Here is a 12559-nt window from a genome sequence, read left to right on the forward strand (position 1 = left end):
ATCCACCCTGGACCACATCCTGTACTAAGCATTTAGCTATAACGTACCTCTACAATACTTTGCACAATCGTAACAACTCGGCCATCTCCGGCAAGCTTCGAAATGAAACTCGGAGTTTATCGCAATTTCTACATATAAAAGATGTGTCAGTGTTCAATTTTAAAATTGCATGTCAATGCAACGGGTGTTACTGGGCCGGTAACTTAGTTTAGTTTAAACAAATTTATTTTACAACGATTGTGAAACAAGTTATTACAACATTATATCAATCACTCTCTTTGGCACGATTTTACGAGTGTGGTCTTATGTTGTGGTGGAAAGCAGAGAATCTGGAGAAAACCCACTTGTCCTGCTTGGTGACCACAAACCAAAATCACATGCGCCCATGCCAGGAGTCGAACCCGGGTCGCCTAGGTGAGGAGCGAGTGCGCTAATCGGACAACCACTGCGCTAATCGGACAACCGGTAGCTCGATCGATGTTTTCTTTTTCATAGTCAAAATAAAAGAAATGCATCAGTTTTAACATATAATAAGGCAGTGGAAGTAAGTTATTCTAGTAACCATTAATCAGTTTTTGTATAATAAAGTTAGAAAATGACTTTAGCCGCTAAATACCGCTCGAATACCGACCCAGCGGTAACAAAGAAAGTTTTGAAATTCTCAACTACATGTAATTCATTGAAAACCCAAACATGTACAAGTTTGTTGTAAAGTAAATGTATGATAAAATTTACTGTTTTACACGATCTTTTGCATAATATATTCTGATGTATACTTCAGTTACATGATTTTGCTAAACCTTAAAGGCAATTCGTATGAAGCATGAAGCGTAATAACTGATATTCTGTATTCCCTTCCTTCAGGAAATACAAACAAATCAAGCGCTTCGCCTTTTAGTTAACTTAAAGTGAGACAATGTTTGACTCAAAAGGATAGAATAATGTTCGATTCAACTTTATTATATTGTTCTAGTATTGCTAGATATGTATTGACTCATTTTCTCGTAGTTGAAAATGTCACAAAAAGGACACGCGGACGACGGCCACGCAGTCTTCTGCAACACGCCGCAAAACTCGTGGCTCGTGCGTAACGCCGACCACAGGCGAGGCATCGTGCATAGAGGTCGCCACCACAGCCATCCAACAAAGATATCACAAACGGACGAAGAAATAGCGTCTTGTTCACGCGGGATGAAATATGGCAGTGAAAACTTCAGAGTAAGGGTGTACTCCGACACCGGCAAAATTGATGTTGACAGTTTGGCGGGAAATTTTACGAGGTTTAGCAGGGCGAAACGGGTGTGTATAAAATGATAACAAATACATATATATCTACAACATCATTGAACTTCGAAGCAGTTTCTGACAATTCTATGTCTAAACATAGTATGAATGTTTTCTTTTTCTCTACTGTACTGATTGAGAAGTAGTTTCTGACAGTTTTTACAAGTTTTTATTGAATTGTTCATACATGTACGTTTTTAAATTCATACAACAAATGTTCACATTTTGGATAGCTGCTGCTCAAGCTGCTGTTCACATGTACGACGTTACAGGTTAAACGTAAACCTTGTACATGTCAGAGGTGTAGCTAGCCCTCTATTCATGTTAATTCATAATCCTGATGGGGTGGGGGGCGGACATGCCTCCTCGGATAATTTTGAAACCATGGTGCGATCTGGGCGTTCTGAGGTGCTTTATTTAGTACTGGAAAATGGACAATTTTAGTATCATGAAGTCAAGTATGCATACTGAAACTTTGGCTGATTTTTTTCATTTTGTCAGTTTCATTGGATTTTTTATTCTATTATCTTTGTACAAAGATAATAGAATAAAAAGTAAAAAAAATTTTTGTAAGTTATCATTAGTAACAGTTCCCCTATCATTATCAATAAGTCTGGGATTTTTTTTTTTAAATGGGGGGGACGGCTGTGGTCAACGGGGTGTGTCAAAACTACGTGCCCTGCCTCTGTGTGTCGATTCAGCTGCGTACTCGTGTATAGGTAGGTATACGCTGGACATTGGTTTGCAGTAATAATGTTAATTGAAGTTGAGGATTACGAATTATGTCATGACGTAAGTACTGATATTTATATATACCCCATCATAAATCCACACCCAATAAAAAATGCAAAATAGGGTATTCTGAATTCCACTAATGTGAAAACTACAGCCATATTCCAGTCTGCTGACATCACATCATAGACGTAACATTGCGAGATGTTATAATGACCTCATAGAACTAAACAGCACCTCATTAAAATGATATTTACTATGAAATCAGACGTCTTTTTACTGATTTAAACAAGTAATGTACATGTATATAAGAAATGTAAAATCATTGGAGGACAATGAGGGTGATGCACTTGGTAAGTTTCATGTACACGGTGAGGAATCAAATCGTACAATTCAAAAACAATCTAGTTGAAAATCATTAGGCTTGAGAGGAAGAAAGGAACATCTTTAAAGACTTCTTTTGACATTTAAAAAATAATTTCATGCACAGGATATGTGTTAGCTTTCAACATGCAGCATTATCTTTTAAATGTGAAAAGATCTCTATAAAAGAGTGCCTTTTTTCTCTCAAACCAAACACTTTTCCACCAGATTGTTCATCTCGCTAATTGTACAATTTAATTCCTTACCATGAGGCCAATATAAATTAATTGCTTCTAAGATTTTCATTCATTCAGGGGGCAGAGGCAGACTATTCATAATACTTCTTAAGTTATTTCCTTACTTAATTTAAGTGACTTTTCTTATTTTATAATCTCTATAGTCATATGAAATTAAAAAAAAAGAATTTCCAAAATATGCTATTTCTATTGCCGGAAAAAAAACAACCTTAAACTTTAATGTTAAAAACACTTATACTTAACATATTCATTTCATTTGACTTTGAATTTTTAAAATATTGACTTAAGTTAGGAAGTGACTTGAGAAGTTATATGAATACTGCCCCAGGTGTTAACATTTTATTATTTGTTTCTGATTATTTTTAGATGACTGTTTTCCCGTTGAAACTGTGTTCATGTTTTGTCTTATTGCATACACTGAGTGACGCATCTGAATCATTGTTTGTCACTAAAATGTTGATTAAAACCATTTTGGGTACATATAATGAGATAAACAACACATCTGAAGATATTTAGTGCCTTTGATATACAAGAAAGAAACTTTCTTTCTTGTCTAAATATAAACATTTTTGTGGCAAACAATGATTCTGACATCTGTGTGTGTTTCTAGACAAACCACAAACGTGATCATAATAATCCTCCTTTTTTAATGTTGTTCCCAGATGGAAATGGACTGATACGCAAATACAGACCTATTTGAGTAAATAAAATTGAAGGGGTAGGGTAAACAAGTGAAGAGGGGGTGGGGGCGGGATGAAATTATCTGGCAGTTATTTGCCTGATGTAGCTGATGGCATAACATCAAAATGTACACACTATAGTTAAAATAAAAAAATTGACAATTTTCAAACATACATGTAAACAGCGGGCAAGGATCTAATAAGACCAAAACCAGAGGCAACTCCAGAACTTGTAGTTTCAGGGCTTAGGCCCGGTGAACTTATTGGGCCTATTTCAGACCTCAAAATGTTATTGTGTTATAGGATTGAGCCCCCTTCTTCAAATGAAACTTTAATTGGTGTATTCTGGTTCAATTACTGCATATTTTTAACATTATTGACATGAAAAGTTGACCACTTTGCGCCCCACTCACCCCCTCCCCCTGGGGGTGCCAACCATTGAAAATGTCCAGCCATATTTGTAAAATCATTTTTATTCGGTACAGTTCAGCTTTTGCGTTTTGATTTACTCAAAGATCAAAGATAAACTAAGCATCCTTACAACCAGAGCTGGTCATATTTATTTATCACTGTTTGTGTGTATTAAGTAAAATGTTGTGTGATTTTTTCTATGTAAACTCTGAAATCATTTGATGTTACATATTGTCAACAGTCTGTCCTGGGTCTTGTAAGTCTGATACTCGAGTTCATAACAAACAGATGATCTGAATAATCCTGGTGATAAAACTATTTATGATGATTTCTTGTTGAATATCCACAGTCAGTAGAACAATATCTCACAAAGAAATGTAGAAATCTTATACTATAAATTATTATGGTTAACAGAAACATGGATTCATTTAAACTTTTAACATGTAAGCAAAAAACTTGTGTGGATTAAAGATTAAGATGCCAACTAGGGTAAGTCACTTAAATGTTTTGCTATGGTACAGCATGGGCTGGTCAGTATCCATAAAACATCTTATTAAAATTTCAAAGTCATTTCTAAACTTAATGTTGAAACATTTTATGGTCAAATTAAATGAAAAATATAAGTGATTTAAGAATAAATGAATGATATAATAATGTTTAATATAGGGATGGAAGCGAATATCCGAGTATCCGGATATCCGGATATCAAGTATTCGGATACCAAAATTGGTATTCGAATATTCGTTAAGAATTAAAATTTCAATGAAATAGCTTAGCAGAGACATAGCAATTGTTATAAAACTTTTCAGATGAAATATTTCATGTGATCAACTGTGTCTGTCGCAAAGCGGGTAATTGTGTCACAAATCGTCTACTAATTGGGTGTTTGCACAAGGCGTGATATTGTGTCCTTGTGCAGCACCCTGTGAAGTTCTATGACCTTGTTTACAATGACAAGTGTTGGTTTATGATCTCAGATGTGCTTAATTGACACTAATTGGCACTAGTTGATATTAAACGGATTGATCATTAATCCGTAGGAATTGATCGTCCAATCACAAGATAAGGGTCGTGCGTTTGATTAAGTGCGACATCGAATGAAAACTGTTGTGAGCATTCGAACATTTCGGACTTGAAAGTAGTGTGTGTACAGTGTTTAATTCAATTATCAAATATATAAATGATTTATTTCCTATTTAGTATTTATTCACGTTTATTTTGTGTAGTGTATTTTATTTTTCATACGATATGTAAACATGTTTAGTTTATTGATAAATAAAAAAGTACACGCATGTAAATAAAGGAAAATCAGATCGTCTTTTTGTCTTCTTTTCTTTTCCGCAATTATATCCTTCATTACAAAACACCGCAGAAATTGTAGGTATTGCATTAAATCAAACAATGTAATGAAATCAAATTACAATCGACTATCAAATAATCAAAGCGTCATTTAACATGAAACCTGCTGATAAATAACAAACTCGAAAGCACGTGGCAGTAACCAAGCAACCACCTCGGCGGAAGTGACTATCAAATTTGCGAGGTGTTTATGTGGTATTCATCATGAGTTTTATGACGTAAAATAAGTTGTTTAGCTTTGATTATAACATTATAAATTATTAAGACTGAGAAAGAATGAATGAAAAAGTGAAATTGCCATGTGACGAATTATAAATTAAGTGGACAATTATGTCAAATAACAGAAGGTGGGTGACATATAATAGGAAATTTACTTATTATGAAAACAATTTGATACGAGTATCTGGATAGTATTCGAATACTTGATACGAATATCCGGATACCGATTTGGTATCCGGTTTCCATCCCTAGTTTAATAACATCAATGAAAGTAAAATATTTCAGATAATATTAAGTTATTATATCAAATGACCAGAAAACTTAACTTTACAAAGATTATTGACGAAAGTAAAGATTAATGACTTAAGATGTTTTATGAATACATTTCTCATAGTTCTCATTTTAAGCATTGAAAGACTAGATTTCCAGCGAGTTCAGGTTTTATTTTCATGTTTTCTTTTAAAGCTTTATCAGTTAAAATTTAAAGCTTTATCAGTTAAAATAGTTGATAGATACAAAACTAATATCGTTTTTTTACATGTATCCACTTAGAAACAATCGTTAATATGTTTGGGTGAGAACTTTACAAGCTTAGATATCTCGCATACCCCGTCCAGTCCCACAGAACCTAATTCTGCCTCACCAACAGCCAAGTTGAGAGCATTGTCCATAGTGTATAGCCCTTGGTTCTTCTGCGGTGATGTTTGCAATCGACCACACGCTTTGCGCCCGACATATTACTGGCTCCTTCGTAGCACTGCCCACAGCACTTGGATAATTGCAGTCTCATATTTCCGTTGTAAAGTGTCCTTAATAACATTGGTGATGGTCTGAGCGTAGATGGATGGCACAACATACAGTCTTCCTGCACATTTAGCTCACAGTCTGCATGTCTCATTACTAGCACAACTTGCTCTCGGTTGGATATGTCTGTAGTTTCATCCACCATGATCATGAAGAAGGCATCTTCAAGCACGCTATTGACGATCTTCTTGAGTATTCCTAGCGCCATGATCTGAATAATCTCATTTTGAATTGGCGGCGTATCTTTGTCAGATTTCTTCTTGATCCATCACATGATGTCGAGGTATGCTTGACCGTGCAGTTTTATTAGATAATTATTGTCTTATTGCCTAGTCTTCTTCCACTTGCCCGTCTTTAATAATCTGCCAACTGTTCTCACGCCTTTCACACCCCAATTAGCTAGTTGGCGTTATCATGACATGGTGACCTGTATCATGATTCAGTATCGTATCAGAGTGCTATTAATCTATATGCGCGTAGCTTTACTTTAAATACTATTTTCTTTAAAATCGGTATAAAATATTCGCGGCCCCATTCATGAATTTTTGGAATGGTTCATGAACTTCATTAACAATGGTTCATGTACTTCATGAACCTTTTTCGCAGTGGAGTAGCGCCTGCAATAAAGGATATACATAAGCAGATCAAATAAATAACAAATGAACAACGGAAAATGGCTAACTATAACTTACTAATAATCCACAACAAACAATAAAAGTTTAGTTTAGCTTACAACAATTAACAATTTTTGTCAGATGTATTTTGGAATGCATGATTTTAATATGCAATGAAGAAAACCTTCAAATACTAGAACATCAGCTTGAATAATACTGAATCTTGTAGTGCATTTTTTTACAGTATACATGATGAAGAACTTGTTGACAGTAATCACAAAATGAAAAAGGCATGGAACAAGACATAGGAAAGGTTTAAAATTTCACCATTTAATAGTATCATATGTCCATGATTGTATAACTTCAGTAGAAAATAGAAAAATGTTAAGAGAACTTTAAACTTAAGCATGGGTGGAGAGATAATACAAGACGACCAATGGCATGAATGTTTATCTGGAGTTTCCTATAAAGGTACATGTATATGGGTTTGTCAAGCTGTATGCTCTATTCAGCTCACGTTGTTAATAGCTTTCAAAAGTTGTTAATTTATAAGGGATTCTAAGACGACGAGAAACTGGATTGGAGCTGCTTCCAGAGTTCTGAGTTTTTACCTTGGAAAACATTTGACCAAATGCATCTACCGTTCATGTAAATGTCCATGGAATAAAGTCATGTTATAGAAAAGTGCATGTTGAGTTGGAATGTCAATGCCTTTTGGAAAGATGTCTAGGCGTTCAAACTCTCTTCCTTCCATTGCATTTAATCGTGTAGGTCTTCAGCCAAGCAGCAGCGATGAGGAAATTCTATTTAGTGTTTCGTCAAAACTAAAGAACACAATAAGAACTGGCAATTTCCGATCAACGTTCAGGCAAAAAGTTAGACATTTAACGAACAAATGGAAACGATCGCGAAGTGGCAGTGATGTTTGTCTTGATTATGATTTTAAACTTTACCAGCAGACGTCTCAGTCAGATTGGGGCAATTTTTCGAGGTCCACAAGTTTTGAGGTAGGTGCAAGAGTAAACTATACATAACTGGTTACTGAACTTCATTAATGTGCAATGAATAACTTTTTAATAATTAAAGATGCACGCGACCTTTAGCTCCCAAATAAGATTTACCACAATTAACACAGTTGTTTAAATATACCAAAAAGGAGGAATAATGTCAAAAACAATGGTTCTAATAGGATACGAGTTTAATTTGAAAGAAAGGAGAAGAAAACATGGTAGTAAATCACAGTAAATCTTTTAGCACTCACCAATTTTTGTGTTTTCAGCTATTAAATTGTAACAAGGTTACAATCTTGTTATCGGTAACTAATATTTTCCATAAATTCATTATTTTGTTAGTAGTTGAAGGCTCATCACTCAAAATTTATGTTGTTATACATGTGTAATTGTATTGATTTTGAATATGAGTGTCACTTTAATATACCAACTTTAAAAGGGATTTAAACTAATGTATATCAATCTGTAAAAGTTTTATTTTTAATACTATCAGCCATGTCATGTATTTAACTTACATTTTAAATTGGAAACCATATTTCATGTGTCTACCAAAAAAATACTGAAATTACTACAGAGGGTATTTTCGGTAGAACTAACATCAGATCAAGTCATTTTGTTTCAAAAGTCGCAATGGTTTTTCATATTTACGGAAACATGTTTGATATACAATCGTAAAATAGGCTTTATTCGAATAATTCATTTTGATATAAAAATCATTTAAATTGAACACAGATTGACTTGGAAGTTTTGCTTCATTTTATGCATTTTAGGTCAGTTATTCTTCATTAAAAAGTTTCTTTGCAATTATATTAGGATAGATTTTTCTAGTCAAACCCTGTCTGCTAATGATATCCATTTTGGATCACACATCAGAAGAGGATCAAAACTCAAGGGAACACGGACACATGGAATAGCTGATAGAGTGCTCATGGAAAACCAGCCTTACTTAGAATATTGCCTACATTTTCAGCCAATAAAAGGGCTTAATTAGCAGTCTGTATTAAGTACTACTACGTTTAATCGTTAAAAAAATATTTTCAGTGCTTTTCAAGCTCTGCCTACTCAGATGTAACTGTTAGATTACATAAAGAAATATCATAATGATTTAGTATGGGAGGAATGAGCTGCATTGCAGATTTTTTGGGAGCAGATGCAAAAAAAGAAATCTCTCCTCAAAATTTTAAAAAGAATGCAGTTTATTAAATCTTATCTTTGATATTTAATTGCTAAATTATGCACACACATTTTAATTGCAAAAAAATATGTAATGATGGAGATCTATTTAGTGTTTGAAATTTCATTTCATTTTCAAATGGAATATCAGTATTTTTCAAAACTGTCAAAATTTAATTTGGCAAGATAGTATACATCTGCTATTGATTTTAATCAGATGGAGGGTAGATTTTAATGGAGTCTGGGTCAGTAGACAAAAAAAAATCTCAACCACTAAGTATTTGTCTTGGTAACAGCACTAATGGATGCACATGGTCACTTATGATATGATATGATATGAAAAGAAATTGGAGTTATTCATTATAGTATAAGATCATTAGCTGCATAAATAAATGTTATATAAAAGCATTTATTTGTTAAGGTTGAAGCTATATTTACTTAAATTTTACTTATAAATTTCAGATGACAAGGTTAACTTAGTGAGCTTTTAATGGCAAAACTTCGCCCTTGTTTGGCATGTAATTCCTTGATATGTGTACTGTCATGAATATTTAGATATGAATATATTTTGGTCTTTTCTGACGTAAATAGTATTTGCCAGTAGCGTTAACACTGATAAAGAAATAGTTTGGATTGTATAGATTTGATTAAATAGTTTATTTAAGAAATTAAAAATAATGATAAAAGTATTAAATCTAAGCTGGGTGTTTTGTATACACCCAAACTTCATTTCATTTTGATTATGGCGTTCTCTTAATATTTGAAGATGACTTGAAGTCGGTATGAACAATTATAATAAAGTTGGGAGAATTGGTCATTTAATTTTTGATGTCAAATCGTGATACAGCTCAATTTGACTTAAACCCTTAACATATTACAATGAAGTTAAAAATTGATACAGAGATTGCAAATTTTACTCTAGCTAGCTTAAGCTACTTAGAATGTGTGCTTATTTGTTTGTTGGTTCGGATGATTATTGTCTGCACTTCCTTACAATCACTGGCACCAGATTTTCAAACTCCATTTAATTTAAAAAAAAAAAAGAAGAAAAAAAGTTATAATCCCAAACTAAAAATTACAATGCCAAAAATGTAAAAAAAAACACATAAATATGCACTATGTTCTATCTAAATAATTTATGTCTATCATGTCTGAGTTTATATAGACACTATAAAGTTCATGTTTTATATGAAAAAGAAATTAATATTTTTCAATATTTTTCACTTTTATGGCATTGTTATTTTAAGTTTAAAATTATAAGATTTTTTTTAATAAAAAAAAATGTGTTTGAAAATCTGGTGCCTCACTCACAGTGCTTGATAATTGATAATGTTTTCGATTTTAATCGCAAGTATCAGCGTGCCTGCAATTACAAGACTTAGTTTAAATTTAAATTTCACAAACAACTTTTAAACTTACTAAAACTTTTACATGCATGGTATAATTACTAGCTCAAGAGCCTACATTTTATGTCACTTTATAAATACATTGTACTCCCTAGATTTCTATAATGTGAGATTGCAAAACTTTATTTGAAGTAAATTAAAATTGGCAATTTGAATTTTGTTTTTTATAAATTGGACCAGACTGATCAGCAATTTATATATTCAAATTCATTGAATCATTTAGTCAACCACCTTTCAGTGGCGGATCTACCGGGGAGTCACAGAGGGCCTGTGCCCCCCCAGCTGACCGGCAAGTAATGTTTTGGGGCACATCTTTATTGATTTAACTGTACAAATAAGTTGTTTTGTCACAATTTAAAGTTTATATAATAAATAATATTTCAGCAAATATACAATTGAACCTGATTCTAGTGTTCCGTTATTTATATGGTATGCCTATTTCAAAGTATAATATTGAATACGCCACGAAAAAGTCTCATGAAAATGACATCTGGGCCACATTCGATAATGATAAATCGGCACCCAATTTTACACAGCTGATCAAAAGTAAACAAATTTTGCTGCAGTTATATGGGTAAGTTTACTGTTTTCAGAATATATCCTATACCAGAAATATAAGTTGTTTTAAACTGTTAACATGTGCACATTATATGTTCGCCATTGCTTTAAATAATGTCATTGTGTGTCAACAAGATAATTGTGTGTGCATGACGGTGCATTTAACAAGTTTAAATTCAAAACGTTGCCGCCTTGAAACGTTCCAATTTGGCTTTTATTAATGTCGGAATTATGCTAGAGTTTTGTAAATTAATACAGAATAATTTATTTGAAACCCTTTTTGCAATTTGTTGTCAAGTTGTGTTTAACTTCAGTTAACATAAATGACAATGACATTAGAAGTACAATATCGTTAAGTGCAATCAATATACTGCAGTTACCGTAGATTTATATAGTATTTTTTCTACGACATAAATGTGTGCCTCAAATGGCCGACTGGTTAACGACTGCTTTCAATTCTGTCGACCCCGTTTCGATTGCCCAAACCGGCATGGTATTTATTTGAAAGGTTTATCTTATATCACAGTTAATGCTATCTTTTTAATTCAACTGATCTGCCAAACATCATTGACAGCAATGACAAATGTGAATTCCATGTCATTATATGATTAAAATAATGCATTCAAAATAGTTTATAATTAGTTGTGCCCCCCCCCCCCCCCCCATTTAGAAAGTCCTGGATCCGCCACTGCCTTTTAACAGCTCTCTGTACTATATATCCGGTTATTTAAGTTTTTTTCCTTTTCCTAATCCAAAAACAACATAAGAAAGGTATATGCCTCATTCACAAAAGTTGTTTAAAGAATAAAACAAACCCTTGAAGATAATTATGTAGAGAATTTGAAGAGGGCAGGCTTTTATCTATATTTGTTATTAGAAGTTAACAAATGTTTTGATTATGTTGGCTGAAAAAAATTGTCCTGTGGCTATTTCCTTTGACCATAGGCTGACATTTAATATGGTCAACCATATCATGACATTGAAAATCAACAATGGCTGTAAAGTAATAAAAGTCTTGAATAATAATGTTATCCTAAAAGGATGTTTTTATTGGTATGCTTTGACCTTTATAAAAGTTTCATTTATAGATATATATATCAGTGAAAGAATTTGGAGAGAGAAAATCCATGTGAAGTATGTTATAGATGGGTTGTTTATTGTGTTTTATTCCATACCAAATGAATCGTGGTAATGAATATTCAGGAGGCAGGAAAGCTTCATGGAATCTAAAACTGATGTTGGTATGTACAACAGGGGTGCCTTGCTTTATAATATATGCTGTTAGCTCTTAAGCGCTCTAAGAAAATATCCGAAGCAACATTAAAAATTAACTGCAGAAACTGTAGACTTCTGGAGGCGGGGCATATAAACCTTAACTGTCAGTTCCTTTTCTAATTTAGTCAAAATATGCTATTTTTAATCAAGATCATGCAGTTTTAAAATTTTATTTTTTCCTCAGGTAATGACAGCTCTTATGCGGCATTTCCAAGCTTTGTCTAGACAATTCGCTCTCTGTTTTTTAAATAATAGCTTGCAACCCAGCACTTATAACATTTTAATTTATTCCTATAAACGTAAGATTAGCGAGGTGGGTTTCAGCACCACCAGGGGAGTTGGCCCCACAAAATGGAAAGTCCTGTACTATTTTTAAACAAATCTGCATGTTGCAGATGATGTTCAGCATGCAAA

General features: G+C 33.2%; 2 protein-coding genes across 2 annotated transcripts in view; both read left to right on the forward strand.

The window, feature by feature from the left end:
• LOC128230810 (uncharacterized) overlaps positions 1 to 1314 on the forward strand; it is a 41751-nt gene extending 40437 nt beyond the window's left edge. Inside the window, exon 4 of the mRNA XM_052943251.1 lies at positions 1028 to 1314. Coding sequence (XP_052799211.1) covers positions 1028 to 1314 — 287 coding nt within the window. The remainder of the gene's footprint in view (positions 1 to 1027) is intronic.
• Positions 1315 to 7347: 6033 nt separating this feature from the next.
• The window catches only part of LOC128232734 (protein unc-13 homolog D-like), a 30219-nt gene continuing 25007 nt past the window's right edge, over positions 7348 to 12559 (forward strand). The window contains exon 1 of the mRNA XM_052946451.1: positions 7348 to 7730. Within this exon, the coding sequence (XP_052802411.1) occupies positions 7425 to 7730 (306 nt within the window). The 5' untranslated portion in view covers positions 7348 to 7424. The remainder of the gene's footprint in view (positions 7731 to 12559) is intronic.

This window comes from Mya arenaria, chromosome 4 (assembly GCF_026914265.1).
Source record: "Mya arenaria isolate MELC-2E11 chromosome 4, ASM2691426v1".
In the NCBI taxonomy this organism is placed as follows: Eukaryota; Metazoa; Mollusca; class Bivalvia; order Myida; family Myidae; genus Mya; species Mya arenaria.